Source organism: Humulus lupulus, chromosome 8 (genome assembly GCF_963169125.1).
Source record: "Humulus lupulus chromosome 8, drHumLupu1.1, whole genome shotgun sequence".
Lineage (NCBI taxonomy): Eukaryota > Viridiplantae > Streptophyta > Magnoliopsida > Rosales > Cannabaceae > Humulus > Humulus lupulus.
Window position 1 is genome coordinate 75,203,139 of NC_084800.1, and position 18,583 is coordinate 75,221,721.

The 18,583-nt window shown below is 35.2% G+C and overlaps 1 protein-coding gene across 1 annotated transcript; it reads right to left on the reverse strand.

Moving 5' to 3' along the window:
• Nucleotides 1-8,534: 8,534 nt before the first annotated feature.
• Nucleotides 8,535-11,806, reverse strand: LOC133797834 (uncharacterized). The gene is made up of 2 exons (XM_062235912.1): nt 11,274-11,806; nt 8,535-8,905 (listed from the first exon to the last, which is right to left on the reverse strand). Exons 1-2 carry the CDS (start codon nt 11,580-11,582, stop codon nt 8,795-8,797), a joined length of 420 nt encoding a protein of 139 aa, XP_062091896.1. The 5' UTR covers nt 11,583-11,806; the 3' UTR covers nt 8,535-8,794.
• Nucleotides 11,807-18,583: the final 6,777 nt, after the last annotated feature.

The following is an 18,583-nucleotide window of genomic DNA, read 5'->3' on the forward strand; positions in this document are numbered from 1 at the left end:
CATATACAATCAATATAAGTGGTCTTCAAAAGCAAAGACTTGGAGTCGTCTCGCCAATAGAACAAGTAGTCAAATACCATTGACTCACTCAATCTCAATTCAACAATATCGGCCATTTACATTATTATTATTTCATTAATCATGTCCACACATTCTTTAATCACTTTTGTAATAATTATAATAGTAACAACGAGATGCACAAAAATATAGTACATTCCAAATATAATATATAACGTATACTTGGGAACGATAATGAGTTTGTTGGATGAAAAATAATGTCATTACTACTCACTAGTGGATTATGATGAGTCCTGTTTTCCAAAAAATTTGAACACGATGACGTGATAATGAAATAGGATAAGTGGGAATGCATGGTTAGTAAATGACACATTAATAGTCAATAAATGTATCGACTAAAGAAGTACAAAGATTGAAAGTTGACTTGCGAAGTTGTGATATAACTGGTCAGAAAATAGATTTACCTGGTCAGGAAGTGACTTTGTGAAATTGAAATAAAAAATAAAGGTTCGAGAGCAAAGCAAGTTAAGTTGATCGGTTAATTCAATTAAGAGATGGGCGTTAGCACTCGATTTCGTTGGTAACAAATATTCAACCGAATCCAATTCACCCGACTAGGTAATGTGTCTTGGTCGACCAATAATGTGTTTTTGCTGACGAGTAATGTGTCTTGGCCGACCAGTCACTTTAGTAATGTGATATAGCCGACTAGTCATCTCATAGATGGGTTTCATCCGACCAGTCGTCTTAGAAATGAGTTGCATCCGACCAGCTATGTCAAATTGAAGGAGTAGTCACCGGATGTGTCAGAATCTCAAGAGTTAACTGCCCAGTGACTTTCTTTTTATAAAATCTTAGTAATAACTTCAACCTGAATCACTCGTAACTACCGCGCGAATCTCTCAGATATCCCGAAGTAATAGCTATATTGTTGTAATTTTGATTTATTTATTATTTTATTAATTAAAGTTGGTTGAAACAACCAAGGACCCCATCAATACAAGATATTTTTCATGTACGATCCATGAGCCTATAAATAAAGAGCTCATGGCATCATTTTAAGGATTTGATCTTTTGGAGACTTTTAGTCTTTCTAATTTTGAGATTTTAGGACTGTTACTTGGGGCACTTTTGGGGCATTTTCTGAGAGAGCTTAGAGAGAGAAAGCTTGTATTCTCTAGAGAGAAACTCTGTATTTTTCTACTTACACTTGAGAAACTCAGTTGGCTCAGGTCCATCTGATCTTAAGTGTAGGCTTCATATATCACAACTCCAAGTGGATTAGGCTATTACCAACAAATTGAGGCTGAGCCACTATAAAATTATTTGTGTCGTTATTTTCTATTCAACGCTTACTGTCATTTTTGCATCTACTCGCAGTTGGCCAAAATCGTGGTCAACAAGTACATTCATTCATTCTCCCATTTGTTTTGTTTTTACATGAAATGAAAAGTAGCAGTAGTAAATAACAATGGCAGATAGTCTGTTAATATCACAATTGGCTGAGGCTGTTGTATCTCAAGCAGTAGGAAGACTCTCTGAGCTACTCATCAACGAAGATGCATTGTTGAGCAGTGTGAAGGCTGATGTGGAGCAGCTACGAGATGAGCTACATCGGATGCACTGCCTCTTTGAAGATGCCGATTGCAGGCCATAGCACTAAGACAAGCGCCTTCGCAATTGGATATCAGAACTCAGAGACATTGCTAATGATGTTGAGGATGTCATTGAGATCTTCATCTCCAAAGTCTCCTCTCCTTGCCTCTAATTCTTCCATCTCCGTAGACTCAGGTGCCAAATCAACTCCCTCAAAGATAAGATGGAAGATATCTTCAAAAGCGCCCAAACGTACCGAATTGAGTCTGGTTGCAACCATAGTAGTAATAGTAGTAGTAGAAGGGGAGAAGGGACTAGTTCTGTTTCTGAGCTGCAGCGGCGTCTGAGAAGATCGTGTCCAGATGATGATTATGTTGTGAGCATGGAGCATAGTGTTAAGGCTTTGAAAGATGAGTTAATGGTGGATAAGGAAGATGATGATGATCAACTCTCCATTGTTTCTGTGGTTGGCATGGGTGGATTGGGTAAGACTACTCTTGCTAAGTTAGTTTATAAAAGCAATGATGTCAAACAACACTTTGATTGTTGCGCTCGGTTTTCAAATGCCAACAATATGTTTCGAAGGATATTTTGTATGAAATCTTAGTTCAAATTGATAGAGGTAGCGATAGAGAGAAACTAATGAATTTGAATGAGAATGAAACAAGTGATAGGCTTAATAGTGAGTTAAGAGGGAAGAGGTATCTTGTGGTTCTTGATGATATTTGGAGGATTGAGGCTTGGGATTGTATCAAAAGAGCTTTCCCTTTAGGAAATCAAAGTAGTAAAGTGCTTTTCACTACTCGGAACAAAGAATTAGCATTGTCTATTAATCCATGTATCTCTCCAATTGAACCCTCTTTTTTAACTTTTGAAGAGAGTTGGCAAGTACTTATGAAAAGGCAAGCATTTCGAAGAAACGGTTTTGGACCAGAGTTTGAGAAGTTGGGAAAGGACAAGGTGAAAAAATGTGGAGGACTGCCTCTAGAAATTGTTGTCCTTGGAGGGCCGTTGAGAACAAGAAGTTCACTTGAAGAATGGAAAGAGGTGCACGAAGATGTTAGCTCACACTTGAATAAACTCCAATCACATCAAGAGTTGAAGGAGTGAATGGCATTTTAGCCTTGAGCTACTATAATCTACCTTACTACTTAAAAACATGCCTTTGTATTTGGGAAGCTTTCCAGAGGACAGAAAGATACCCAAAAAGACATTGATTCAGTTATGGATTGTAGAGGGTTTTGTACAAAAATCGAAAAGAGAAGAGGCAAATGAGACAACATTGGAAAATGTAGGTGAACAATACTTGAGAGAGCTTACAAATAGGTGTATGATTCAAGTGAGCAAAAGGAACAATTCAAGGGTGGGAGTGAAAACATACAGAGTACATGATCTTATGCGAGACTTGTGCGTGTCTAAGGCAAAAGAATAGAATTTTTTTCAGGTTATTCAACATAATAGTGAGATTAAAATGTCAGAGGCTGGTTCTTCATCTCATCACGGAGCTAATACAATTTGCTCCCGCAAAATTGCTCTTCATGTTGGCTATGATTTCGATGTGTGTAAAGTTCAACTCCGTCTCCATTATCTTTTATGATTCGACAATGGTCATTTTTTTGTGTCTAGCTTAAGAAAGAAGACTTCCATGTTCTTGATAGGGCTGTGCAAAAAAAATCAACCTAAATAAACCGCCCAAACCAATTCGGAAAAATTGAAGAAAAAAAATGCAACCCAAAAAACTCGTTTAACCCACTCAATCTGTTAATTGGGCGGGTTGAAAAATAGGTCCAACCCGCCCAATTAAACTTTTATTTTTTAAAAATATTTTTTTAATATTTTCTTGGACTTTAAGCTTTGATATTTTCTTTTTATTTTAAGAATAAATGTTAGTTTAACACTTTAATGTTGATTCAATTAATATTTTAAAAGTTACAAAAAGTTTTGAAATTTTGAAGTTTTATATATAACAATCACACTAATAACATATTGTAAAAAAAATATTATAATGGTTTGAGTGGGTTAACCCAACCAACCCACCAAAACCGTTAGACGGGTTAAAAAAATTCCTTATTTAGGTAGAATATAAATTAGGTAACCAAAACCAATTATGACATGAACCGATTTAAAATTCTTATAACCTACCCAATGCTCAGCCTTCTTCAGAACATTGATACTTGGGAGCACTTCTTTAGAAGATAACTGTAACGCCCCACGTCACTATGGCTGCTTCCTGGAATGACGACTGGCCCTACAAACCAATACGAGTCTTTCCAGCATGCTTTGTCCTCACTCGCACGCTTCTTGGGAAAACCTCCCAGGAGGTCACTCATCTTGAGATTACTCCAGGTCAAGCACGCTTAACTTTGGAGTTCTCAAGTGATGGGCTACAGAAAAGAAGATACATCTTGTTGATATAGGTAATACCCATCAATCAATTTAAGTCCTCTTAAATTGTGTAGTCCCATACCTACACAGTCTTAGAATCATCACACTTGACCTTCCCCAGGCGGTGTGGGATTGCACAGCTTTACCCGGTCTTTCCCCTTACGGATCACAGAATTCTGACTGCCACAATCACCCCCCCTTATGGGCCCGACGTCCCCGTCGGCCACACTTCCGGTTGGGTCAAGGCTTTGATACCATTTGTAACGCCCCATGTCACTATGGCTGCTTCCTGGAATGACGACTGGCCCTACAAACCAACACGAGTCTTTCCAGCGTGCTTTTTCCTCACTCACATGCTTCTTGGGAAAACTTCCCAGGAGGTCACCCATCTTGAGATTACTCCAGGTCAAGCACGCTTAACTTTGGAGTTCTCAAGTGATGGGCTACCGAAAAGAAGATGCATCTTGTTGATATATGTAGTATCCATCAATACATTTAAGACATTTTCAACTGTGTAGTCCAATACCTACACAGTCTTAAAATCATCACACTTGACCTTCCCCAGGCAGTGTGGGATTGCACAGCTTTACCCGGTCTTTCCCCTTACGGATCACGGGATTCTGACTGCCACAATAAAAACTTTGAAATTCTGAAAGAAATTGATAAACCTTTAATGCTCATGAACAAAGATTCAGGTAATAGGTTTCTTCATTTTGCTATGTTGAGTGTTAGTCCTGCTAAACCAACACCAGCCAATCCAGTGCAGCCTACAACTCCCATGCTTTTAAGGGATGTCCTAATCCTTAAATATGATGCTCTTCTCCAACTCACTAATCTCCAAGAGCTAAAAGTGTTATTGAGAACCAAAGAAGAAGCTACAAAGGTACTCGAGTCAGCCATCATGAAAGACGGTCGAATTCGATCCTTGGATTTGGACATGGTGTGTCATGGACATGTACTAAAAAGTCAACAAGCACCACCACCACAACCACCAATGCCTTTTCCAAGTCTAAAATCACTCTCTAGATGTCGTCTTCTCCATAAACTACGTCTAAGGTCAACTACAATGCATCGAGAATGCGACATATATATGCCGTGATTCTCTCAAAATCACTCCAACCCAATTTCAAATAATACATCATTTAGCCGTGTGTGAGCAGTGCCACGACTTACATGACGTGCACTGTTCACACGACAGAAGACTAATTTTTTTTAATATATATATATTTCATATCTCTTTTAAAAATATATATTTATATGAGTATTATTTGGGTCTAAATTTTATGTTGGATTTTTTAAATTATAAATACACATGTAATTTAATGTTCTAAAAAAAATTCAAATATTTCATAATTAATTTTTTATATAATTTATTTTAATTTGTGTATAAAAATTCTTACTCTACACTATAAGAAAATAAAATTAACATTGAAAAAGATACAAAGATAATGATGCTTACATTGAACTTTGAAATGCATTAATTGAACACTGGTAAGATGAATATACTATCGGAAAAATAGTTTAATTTAATTAATATTTCAAAGATGTGTTATGTTTTAGAGTTAATTAAATATATTTTATTTTGGTAGTGTAATATTTAAATAGGAAAATGTAATGTGTTATTATAATTTGTCAAGTTCATGTAATTAATAATAGCATTTTTACTTAATGGATTAATTAAATAAATAAATGATAAAATAATATAATAATAAATAATATACTTTTTGGTGTAATTTTTGGTGTTGTGGTTGGAATGAAAAAAATATATAATGCTAAGATTTCTTAGTTTTAATATTAGTGCAATACTGGGTTGGAGACGCAGTGAGAGGGCCAATAGAACAAGATTATTTGCAATTTCTGCCCACAAGCCTGGTCAAGTTGACTTTGGAACATACCTGTATTCAGCAGGACCCTATGGTAGTACTGGAGCAGCTACATAATTTAAGGCTTCTACAGTTGCATTCTTTTTCTTATATTGGTTCCAAATTGGTTTGCTCTGCCACTGGATTTTCTAAGCTTGTCACTTGCAAAGACTGAAGGAGTGGGAGATAGAGAAAGATGCCATGCAAAGCCTGAAGAGATTAGAGCTTGAAAAACTTCTGAAACTAAGATGATTCCTGATGGCTTGAAATTCGTCTCTACTCTTCGGCAATTAGATGTTATAGAAATGACAGCTTTTTGAAAATAGGATTAGAGTGAATGATGAAGGAATTGAAGGGGAAGATTACTACAAAGTGCGCCACATTCCCCCCATTTCTACCAAAAGACTTTATTGAGAATTGTAAAATTCATATTTGTCATTTAAGATTTGAAAAATATTTTTGATTTATTGTATTATTTTCGGTTTTATAAAGAAAATTATGCTTCTTTATTAGGTGTTTATTTTTTGAAAAAATAAAGACTTCTTATTCTCAATATCTTTTTAGACTTTATCTTTCTTTCTAAATTCAATTAATTGATAATCTATTTTATAATTAACCGATTATAATTTTAGACAGCTCTCAATCAGCCAAGAATAATAACTACTCAAGTTAGTCAAATGATGAACTTGACCATGAAGAAGTCTAGATTCGTACAATTTTATAACTACAGAATCTGTCTGTTCTTACGGTTTCGACTGTTGTGATTGAAAGTTTATTTTGAAAACTTTCCTTATATGTGTTGTGCCTCTAGAAATGTGTAAAACTAACTTTGGGTGACTATTATGTGTATAAATATGAACCAAAACATCAGCTGTAAGAATCTCTTCTTCTCCATAATTTCTTATACTTTTAGAAGAGTGTGTTTCTTATGTAAATGATAGTTGTTATGCTATTCCTTGGTTATTTTGTGTCTTTGTAATTGCTTATGAGTTAAGCAATCCCAAAGAGAAGAACGTGAAGAGCAACCTTCGGAGAAGGTTTCATCAAATCTTGTCTCGGGAGGAAGCAAGCATTCATCAAACAATTTGAAGGGAGTTCAAACATTGGTGTCTTAAAGAGATTCATTCAACAAAGAGAGAGTAAATCAAGTTTGCGACAAAATCATTAGAGGGAGTCTAAGTTTTGTTTAAGTCAATTACGTTGTACTTGTGAAATATGTCTAATGAATCTTATCTCTGAGCGTGACTCCATAGATTGGTAATATCATAAAGGATATTGACACCACATAAAAATACTGTGTATCATTTCATTATTCAGTCATCTTTATTTTATCTCACTGTTTGATATTTAACTACAGAATACTAATTTGTTGTACCAATTTAATTAATTAAATAAAAAATTACTAATCATAAATTACGAAATTTCAATACTTTATTGAGAATAGCTGCAACTTCATTGTCATTGTTCTTATTAAAAATTGCCTGAAAGGTTCATTTGTAATTGTATGATGCTTTTCTTTTCTTTTATAATTATAGTTTTTTCCATCCTTTACATATTGTATTAATCATAGCCTTTTGTTTTAGGCCTAAAAAGCACTGGCTCACAATTGTGGCTTCCAGGAAACTAGGTTAGGCCGCAGTGTTGTGGAAGGTTGGTGAATATTTAGTGAAGAAAAAAAAAACTAATTTTGCCATATTCTAAAAATTTCAAGGGTATCTTTTCTTTGCCATGTTTTGGAAATCCACTCAGATTCTTTCCAATTAGGACATTGTTAGGAAGGATGGAGGGTTTAAGAATGAAGATGAAATTATTCTTTTATATTGTTTGGCTTTGAGAATAGAAAGAAAGAATGGATACAAAATTTAATATCAAAATTACTAAAATATATATTTAACTTATTTAAAGGGTACAGTATTTATATATTTTTTTCATTTTCTTTCCTTCTCTCATTTTATTTTTGGAGGATTTGGAAGGAGAGCTCTCCCTTTATTTTTCCTCTCCAACTTTCCCTCTTGCCAAACTATGGAATTTTGCTCTCTTCCCACTCTTTTCCCTCCTACCCTCTCCATCCCTCTTGCCAAGCCAAACATAGTGTTAAAAATAATGTTTTGAAATTCACTCAGATTCTTGGAAACTAGAAGAAAATGTGTAAAAATAATAATGCAGAGTGACACTTTACTTGTAGTTGAATTTAGTACCGACCCCACTTATTATAATTTTTAAAAAATAATATTGAATACCATCAGCCACAAATAAATAAAGTATCACCTATGTGATGTTGGACATCATATATTACCCTATAGCAAGGCTCGATAATTCTATTGCTTACCGAGACGGACAAAAATCACGATGTGTTAAAATGTAACGAATTGGAATCTCTTGGATCATCTATGAGGATTTCACTATCTTTGGTCATGTTTTTAACTGGTGAACATTTTTGCACCATGGCAACAGGTACTGAAAAAAGAGATGCCTAGTATACAATTCTTCTCATCAACTATTTTACGGTTTGAAATAAAGCTATTAGAAGAGTAATTGTTATTGATTACGAATATGTATAAATTTCGAGTTCGAAAAATCTAAAACTAAGAATGTTAAATGTTAAATATCAACATTCTTTCTTGTGTGACAAATGTAATCAGCTTGGTATAAAGACATTACGACAACTAAAAAAACCATAATGTGTTTCTGCTCACCGATATTGAGCACATTTTATATGGTAAAAACCCTATATAAAGCTGTAGTTGAAACTCAAGTCTACAAGGAAAGGACCCATGTTGCTGAAAAACATACACCAAACAATTTTTTTGTAACCAAAGGTGACATGTAGGTGATGAAAAGAAGAAAAAAAAAAGCAAACCACCACAAAAAATTAAGAGAGGATTTTGTCTACAATATTCCGATGTTGTATATTACAGGTCAAACCAAGTTACCTATTCAGCTGGTTGTTGATCCTCATCAGAAGAATCATCCTTCTGGTCCTTCCTTTCCTTCCACCTTGCCAAAACCCATTTCAAAACAAGAAAACCTCCGAGTGCATAAACCTGAGAACATACAATATTATTTACAATTGCACCATTTGTGGTAAAATTTCAGTGGTCTCATAACCAAACTTATCTTTGCTGGGAGATGTTAGCATGGCCATAAATCAACAAGGCCCTGAACTGAATATACATGTGTATATATGTGGATGTGGTCTATGTATTGTATTCATCCAAGAACCAAAAATAAGTTGTCCTACAATGTTTGAGAATATATGAGGAATCATCTTGCTTAAACTTTTGTTCATCGCCTAGCTTAATAACCCTTTTAATTAAGACCTGTAAATATGTCAGTGGGAATATACTTTCACCATTTTATGTGGTTTAAATAAAATGTACATTCCCGGGTGCTAACAAAAAAAAACAAAAGATAGTAACTAAGACTTTTCCTTAGTGGTCTCCGGACCAATTAAGCTAGCTAAAAGCTATTTAGCTAGAAAAACTGCACAGTTGTTACTGTATTAAGTAGTGAAAGATGCCTTTTCCAAAGTAATTAAAGAAAGCTTCTGGTACTGGCAAGAGAGAGAAATCAATTAATTGGTGATGGAACCAACCAAAAAAGTAATTGTTTCAACCAAACATTTCAATTCCCTTGAATGCACTGAGACATCTGGAGGCTACAACAAATTCTACATGCTATTTCTGTCATTCATCATTATTAGTTTTCTCAGCCTAAATTTATCAAAAGGAGAATTATAAATCCAACTTTTATTGTCTTATCAGATTTTTCTTGTGTTTGGAGGTGTCATAAATAATAAAGAAAATTTGTGCATAAGTTTTCTGATTATTTGAATGAGATTCTAAAATTCTAAACCACAAAAGTCATAAAGAAAAAGAAGAAGAAACAAAATAAAATAAAATTGAGATGACAAAACATAATTAAAAGCTCTTGATTACTGCACTGGAGAGAGACAAAGATGCACAATGAGATTTCCACAAAAGCAAAGATAAAAGCTTCAAACCAAGTAAGCTAAACATTTCAATGACTGAAGGAGGTAGATTACTGAAGTGCCACCGTGTAAAAGAGATTTGAAGTGCTCAGAAAGGAGATACCACCAAAAGAAGAGGCACCCACAAAATGGTTTCAAAGTCCCAGATACTAAATATGACACCCAAGTTAAAACAAAAAACAGAATGTTCACTTAAAAAAAAACAACTGTTTATGACAAGGCTTAACTTATATCAATGGCATTTCTTATTCAGCTGGCTCTCTACCTTTATGCCTTTGAAATAACTACAGCCATACAATCAGACATGAATTTTGCATCATAACATACCACATGCAGGTCGCTAAAGTAAAATAGACACAATTTTATCAGTCAATCAGATGAAGGTGAAAGTAGAATTATTGTCCAACAAACCTTATTTAACAATAGCATGATTCACAATGTTCTATCTTATTTAAATTCACAATTAACAATAATCAACTTACTTTAAAGTTCCTTAAAATTTTAACTGAAATATGCTCTCAATATTGGAGGTCAAAGCTAATTTTAATGTCATATTCTCATTTCCAGATAATCTCACTCAAACTGTTCGAATTCCTAACAAGAAGAGAGTGCAGGACAAATCACATATTGCATCTCCAGGACTAACTTTTGATCCTCATGCCTCAATAAATATTCAAAAGACCATTACATCATACAATAAACAACAGGTCCCAGAGACCACAGGCTTTTGACTGTCGTAGTTAAGCACTAAAGCATTACTAATCTTAAAACCTTAGACGGAAAACTTTAACTACACATAACCAAATAGATATTCAAAGCATTACTAATCTTAAACTACTCAATAACCACAAATCATTTCAAAGATGCTAAATCCTTTACCCACTTCAACCTAATACACATTAGTAAAGCTTCCAAGCAAAGTCTTCTTATTGCCTTCTTGAGACAAATGATGTATCAAATTTGTTTGAATAAGTTCTTTAACTTCTAATACCTCCCATTCATAGTATCAGATCCCAGCATTAAACACTAAATATCAATAACCACCTTTAGGAAGCATTTCCCAAGACCCTCAAACCATTTTGCTAAAAAGACATTAGGTGAACAGAAATTATAACTATATCAATTATAAACTTGTTTTCTAGTTCTATCAAAAGTTATGAAAATATAAGACCACTTTGGGTAAACTAAATTTTAAACACCGGCAATGCACCCATTATATATAACAAGTTTTCATTTCGTTCTTGATTCTCCTTCTCTTTTCTCCCAATACTTAACCGGACATGATAAACAATCCAATGATTGCCACTGATTCTAAATATAGCAAAACATATTTCACTTTAATGTGTTCCCTCCATTTTCTCGACAGCCAAACAGAATATATATACATACTAGACTAGAAAAGGGAAATATAATAACAATACCTGCCAGATAATGACTGGATTCGAAGTCTTTCCAGTCTCTTGATTTTCCACAGCCACGGGAGGAGGAACCGCCAGCTGAGCCTTGGGGAACCTCACCATGTCAGGCTTCGAACTCTCTCCTCCATTCTCTCCACCATCAACAATAGCCCTTCCTTGCCTCGGTTCAACTTGAGCAACAGAAGCGGATTCTGTGTTTGGCTTTGGCTTGAAAAATGGAATTTGAAGCAGGAATTGGGAAAATAGTGAGAAAATGTTTATGGGTTGTTTTGGGTTGACTTCATTGCTCCCAGTTTGAGTGTTTTCTGCCATTGTTGAGAGAGAAAGAGAGAATTGGAACGTGGGGTTGGGTTAAAAGACGGGGAGAATACAGAGCGGAAAATGTGCATGAATTGAATTGGTATAGAATTGGTTTTTGGTTAGTTCGGGTTTTGTGGTTGCGTTAAGCGCTTTTGGTTCTATGAAACAAGCAGTGAGGTGTATCCCGAAGCTTTTAGCATTATCTCACACTTGTCTTCTTCTGTACACGGGTGACGGCCCTGTTTCTTTATCTAAACATTTCACAAATATAAATATAAAGGAGAATTCATGGGCTTCGCTTTAAGCTTTGTTTGTGGGCTGTCAGTGTCAGTGTTTCTCGAACAATTTTTAGAATGATTTTTCTATGATTGTTTATATTGTAGGTATTTAGAGCATTTTACAAATTTTTTGAAAATTCTAAATAGTTTACAGTACAAAAACTAGTTTCAAACATGGTATTTTTCACGCTCATAAAAAAAAATTAATCACGCACACAACAGCATGTTTGAACTTAGTTTTCGGTACTGTAAACTATTCAAGATTTTCTAAAAATCGCGCTGAAAATTGTTCAAAGGTCGAGACCACTGATAGCCTCACCGATAAGGCTTAAAGTGAAGCCCCTATGGGAGAATTCTCCTAAATATTTATAGGATAACAATATAGTCGGACATGTCTTCGCCCTCACTGATAGTGACGTCTCTACTTTTGGCATATGAGAAAATTATAATACAATTTTTTATATGACAGTGTACATTATAATTATTTAGGATATTCCATCAATTTTTACAAAATTATGAATAATTTATGATACTCAAAACAAGCTTTAAAATAACTTGTTTCACACGCATAAAAAAACAAGCTTCAAAACAACATATTTCTTATTTTCAGCACCGTAAATTCTTTAGAATTTCCCAAAAATTTGTGGGAATTTTAAATAACTATATTGTACACTTTCATAAAAAAAAAATTGAATTGTAATCTTTTCCATATATCGAAAACACGAAAAACATGTTGTTTTTAAACCTGTTTTATACGCGCGTGAAAAAAATTATTTTGAAGTTTTTTTTTGCACCGTAAATTATTCGGAATTTCCTAAAAATTGGTGGGATGCCTAATGTAACTACAATGTATACCGTCATATAAAAAATTGGGTTATAATTTTTTCACGTATTAAAAATAGAAATGTCTCTACCGGTGGAGACAAAAGTCATGTCCCTATTGTAGAATTTCCCAATATTTATATTACATATAAAAAAAGTAAGAATTTTCTTAAGCAACTACATCACTTTTGCCCCTATTGTATGTCATTTTTAATTTTCGGCACTTAGAGAAACTATAACTCAATTTTTTTTGTATGATGGCGTACATTATAGTTATAATAAGAATCTTGTCAATTTTTTGAAAAATTCTGAATAATTTACGGTGTCGAAATCAGAGTTCAAACATTAAGTTGCATGCGTGCCTGATTTCTTTTATACGTGTGGAAAATAGACTATTTGAACTATGATTTTGGCACTATAAATTATTCAAAATTTCCTTAAAATTAGCGCGATGCCTACTATAACTATCAAATATGTTGTCATACAAAAAAATTGGATTATAATTTTTCTAAATACCGAAAATAAAAAATGCATATATGGTAGGGGCAAAAGTAATGTCCCTATATAAGAAGCACCCTAAAAATATATATTTTATAAATCTTGGGGAAATATTCGGAACAACGCATGTTTTGTACTATACTTACTTGTCATTGTTGTTTTTCGCACATGCATAGTTAGAATTTAAAACAAAAAAAACAAAAAAAATATGACAGTTTACATTATACTTATTTAAAACATCCTGTAAAATTCTAATAATTTATAGTGCCGAAAATAAAGTTCAAACTATTTCATACGTTTATATGTATATGTATATGTATATATATAAACATGCACATGTGTGAAACAACCTATTTGAAACACTATTTTCGGCAGTATAAATTATTCATAATTTTTCAAAATTTTGTAGAATGTTTTAAATAATTACAATATAAACAATCATAAACAAAAAAAAAATTGAAATTCTAATTATCAACAAAACGTGTGTACTAGAAATTCTCCCTACAAATCTAATACTCACTGCAAACTACAATAATATACACACCAATATTAAAATTAAATTTGCAAGTACACAACCAAGCAACAAAGTGTAAAACCCTAGGATCAACTTTATTTAAAGATAATTTGTTTTCTACTTAAAAGTTGGCAAGCTGCAGATTCACGCTATTCAACTTCTTGGATCCTAAGAAATCAAAAGTATAGGCCTTAGTTGGCAACACTTTTACTTTCGGCATTGGGCTTCTCAAAAGCTCATTTTGAAGAAGTTACTCTTTGTAGATTCTTGAGAAAGAGCTTTTTAAACTAAAGAGTCTATGTGACACCCTCCTAATCCAGGACCGTTACATTGTGTACCTAAAATTGTGCTAGACCTGCTAATCAGGTCATTTGACTTTAATCGTATAACTAAGGTTAGTGACAAGGGTTAAGGTTAAAATTTTTGGTCAAGAACTATTGACTTTTACTCCAAAAATGTTATACAACATGGGATCCCGAAATATTGCAACACAACCGTTAAAAATGGTAAATACATATCAAAAGTTACATTAGCCAGCCTAAACGGAAAAACTGGGCTATAACCCTAGTTTCTCTGAGATAACCCCGACCGTGATGGTCGAGCAGCCGCATATGTACACGCCGCCACTGAAGCTCTCCACCATAAAGCACCCGTGAGCCGAGGCTCAACAAGAAAACAGAACGTATGACAACAGAGAATATAACTTTAAATAATCATTTAATAACAATCAACAACATTAATTCATAGTCAATGTCATTTAGTTCAAACACACGATCATTGGATCGACCTAGGTCGTTGCCCTATTCAGTTGGCTTTCATGCCAACTCTAGGGCCTATGCCCCAACTATGTGACTATAGAGTCACCTTGGGCGTCGCCCTTAGCTCTGTCTCACTAGCCATAGAGCTAGCCCAACCCCCATGGTTCACCATTGACCTTAGAGTCGATCAACGTAATAGTACGTTACTGGTTTAGGCCAATGCCCTTCGACCAGCGCGCAACGTGCTATTGCCATCCTTGACTCATAAGTCAAGCCCTAATAACAGATGTGGATAGGCACATCCCAAAAAATTAAGTACATCTTCATGCTAATCATATAATCCCATAGAATAATTATTTTCATAATACTAACATATTCATATAACAGGGCCACATGCCCTAACCATAGAGTTCATACAATGAATATAAGCATTTATCAACAAGCATTTAGAACAATAGCCTAACATAACCAATCATGGGGCCCAAGCATTAATCATATCAATATATAACAAAGGGGCCAAGCTCTAATCACATACAACACGTTCTGGGTGCAGTTTTCTTACCTTAGGTCCAAGCAAGCGTAAATGAGAATGACCCTCGAGCACGATCCCAGTTCCGAGCCCTTAGTGATAACCTAAGTCACAACCATAAAATAAGATTCTCTTAATATCGAGTGATCAAAGGCTTCTGGACCAAGTCCTAGCCTCCAAGACCTCGGGTTCCACCAAACCGAGTAGTGGAAGCAATCTTGAGTCCCTAAGGTTGAGTTCCCCTGCTCAAAACCTTCTGGGGGTCCTAAAACCCCTTAAGAGTCGCTGCCCTATGCCCTTATGCCGCAGCACGCCTCCAGCCAGAGGCCCAGCCCCCCCATCCAGCAGACACGCGCTACGGCCCAACCATAGTGGCGCCGCGGCCCGCCTTCATTCCTTGGCTCCCATCTGTTCTAGAGGGCCGCTGCACACCAAGAACAGAGCCGGGACCCGACCCCTTCGAACCCAAAAAAACCTCCATTTTCTGCAGCTAAACCTCAACCAAATTAACCCAAAATCATCCCAATAACATAATTCAACCAACACAACAACTCTAATATGTTCCCAGCAACAAAACCCAACAGAAAACCAAACTCAAAACTCATCAAAACTCCAACTCAACTAGGAACCAGCCAAGAAAATACAGAATAAAATGATCAAAACTCATAATTCAAAGCTTACCTTAATAAAAGTTGAATCTCCCAAATCGCTACTGAGTTAATCCCCAAGTCTTTAGCTCAAATCCTTGTGTTTCTAACCTAATTCCTCATTTTAGCTTCAATGGTTCACTTGGAAAGTATCTAGAGAAAACAAGAGTGAGAGAGAAGGAAGATAGTGTAATGCTCTGAAATCCCTAATGCGGCTTAATGGCTGGATTAGTATGCCGGGAGGGCCATAATTGTTTAATTACGCCATTAAATTATTATATGCATGTTTATGTGAATTATATTATAATATGATGTTAAAAGCATGCAAGTGGGTCCACATTTGATTTTTAGGGTGTTTTGGTAATTTGGCCCGTTGAGGGCATATTTGTGTATTTTGGTGCATAATGTGATTTATGGATGAGATCCCATTATTATGGAGATAAATTCGAGCTATTTGGCATGAGACGGTCTTATTTTGCAAATTAGCGGTTTTGTCATAACATGGTCATTTATAGGGGATATTGGATAATGAGAGTGTTTATTTGATGATAAATTGGGAGTTATTGAGATCATGAGGAAATTCTGAAAGTTTTGACTATTATGTCCCAGGGGGTGTTTTTGGGACCCCAAGCACTAGGTTTTATTTGAGGTTACTTAAGCCTGAAGTAGTCTGTCAGAAGGAAACCGTACGTTTAAAACACCTTTCTCTCTTCCCGTTAGTTACTTTTACCGTTCAAGGCAATTTCGAAGAAATCTTGAGTTCTAGGAGTCGGAATCAAGCGAGGATCGAGGCGTAGCAATCCTAGGAAAGATTAGAAGCTTCTTGACCGAAGGATTTAATGAGATACAACCCAATCAAAGGTAATCTAAGTTTTAAGTTTCGATATTTTAGAGTTTCTAAGCTTTGAATTGGATTTTGTGAATCGTTGAGTTTTCGATTCGTTTGAGCCACGTGATTTGATGATTATGGATCATTGGAATGTTTGGGAACTTTTATTTTTGGATTTGGAAGTGTTTAGGTATGTTTTTGGAAGGTTTAGGATGGGAGAAAACAAGGTTATGGTTGGTTTCTGGGTGGGGGCCGCGGCCCTGTTCTTGGGCGCCGCGACCCAAGCTCGAAGAAGCTGGTGGAGGAATTTGGGTGTGGTGGGCGCCACGGCACTGGGTAGTGGGCGTCGCGGCCCTTGCTCCTGGTGTGGCTGGGGGCCACAGCTCAAGCTTCTAGGGTCGCGGCTCTTGAGTGGTTTTGAGGCCAATTGAGTGTTTTGATCTCGGGAACTTGGTTTTAGGCCTCGATATTGTTCCTACTACTCGGATTAGTGGGGTTTGATGTCCCAGAGGCTAGATCTTGGTTTGGGAGCCTTTGTTATCCATTTTATTGATGGTGTCCCATATTTGGTTATGACTAGGTGACCGCTAAGGAACTTAAAGGTTGATCATTCTCAAGGGTCGTTCTTATATTAACTCTCGCTCGAATCAGAGGTAAGAGAACTGCACCCTGTGTATATGACATGCATGTTATATTATTTTATAATATAATGTAATATTATATTACATTATAATATATTATTTTAGATTAAATAAATGTGACAAAGAGTGCACATATTGTAACATATAATAGAGAGTTACAATATTTAGATATATGAGATATATCCAAATAATGTAACATATTTGGTGTTATAAATTTGTAACTTCCAAATATTACCATTTATTGTGTAAATTTGGTGTTACACAATATTGAGAAGAATTTCATAAAGCCATTTGAGAAATGGCTGTTAGATATATGATTTTAACCCCAATAATATGTTTTGGGGGTTACAAAATCATTTGGGAGGGTTTGGAACCGTTTGGAAAAACAACACAAAATTTTGTGCTGAAAATGGTCAGTGACCGCAGTCACTGAATGTTGGTGGCCGCGGCCACAGGCCAAAAACTGACCATGTTTTCAATTTTTTTTCAATCTTTGTTGAACGGCTCAAAAAACCCAAAAAACTCCAAAATCTCATTTTTAATTCTATATTAATCCAATTAAACATTGGTAATAGCCATGGGGTTTGGTGGAATTTGAAATTCAAAGGGTGTCTCTAAACTCTATAAATAGGAGCCTATAGCTCACTTGAAAGACACAACATTTCTATCCAGTAGAGCATTTGGCTAGAAACACCTTGAGGCTTGATAACTCCATAAAGCATTTCCAATATCTGAGAGAGATCCCTTAATGCTTGAGTTAGGGAGAAATAAGCTTTTGGACAAAGGTTTTAAACCTTGTTCAAGTTGGTGATCCCCAACCCTCTTCACTTAGGTTGTGTAAGTGAGAGTTTACTTGTGTTTTTGTTCTTCATTTTATTCTATTGTTTTTCTTCTTATTCTCTTGTTCTATTTACTTGTATATTTTTTTTAAGAGTTGTAATCTTTTCTTTTGGTTCAAACACTTTATTTACTTGTAATCTTTTGCTTAGAGTTGTATTCTCACTATTCTCTTCTTCTTCATCATTTTCTTTGTTTATTTGTAATTTTCAGTTATAGAGTTGTAACCTTATTTAATCAGTCTATATTTATTTGTAATATTATTGCATAGAGTTGTAATATTCTTACCTATTTGCATTGAGGCAATCTATTTTTTCCTAACATTCAAAAGCTTATCCCTTTGTTTGTTTCAATGGAAGGTGAGACCATCAAAATCATGAATCAAGACCTAGTGAGGTTGGATAGGTTTGATGGGTCCAATTTCACTAGGTGGCAAGACAAGGTAAGATTCCTTTTGACCACTCTCAAAATTGCCTACATCCTAGAATCCACTATAGAATCTCTCCCAACACCATCCTACAAGGACACTCCCGAGGAGGTGGAGAAAAGAAGGAAGAGGGAGGAGAACAATCTCCTTTGTAGGGGCCATATCCTCAACGCCCTATCCGATAGGCTTTATGACCTCTACACCAAGACCAAATTGGCCAAGGAGATATGGGA

What these genes read in the sequence shown, in the direction of transcription:
- LOC133797834 (XM_062235912.1), bottom strand. Translation starts at nt 11,582, where the DNA reads ATGGCAGAAAACACTCAAACTGGGAGCAATGAAGTCAACCCAAAACAA. An exon ending in ATCCAGTCATTATCTGGCAG is followed by an intron (nt 8,906 to 11,273) that starts GTATTGTTATTA and finishes GTATGTTCTCAG; the next exon opens with GTTTATGCACTCGGAGGTTT.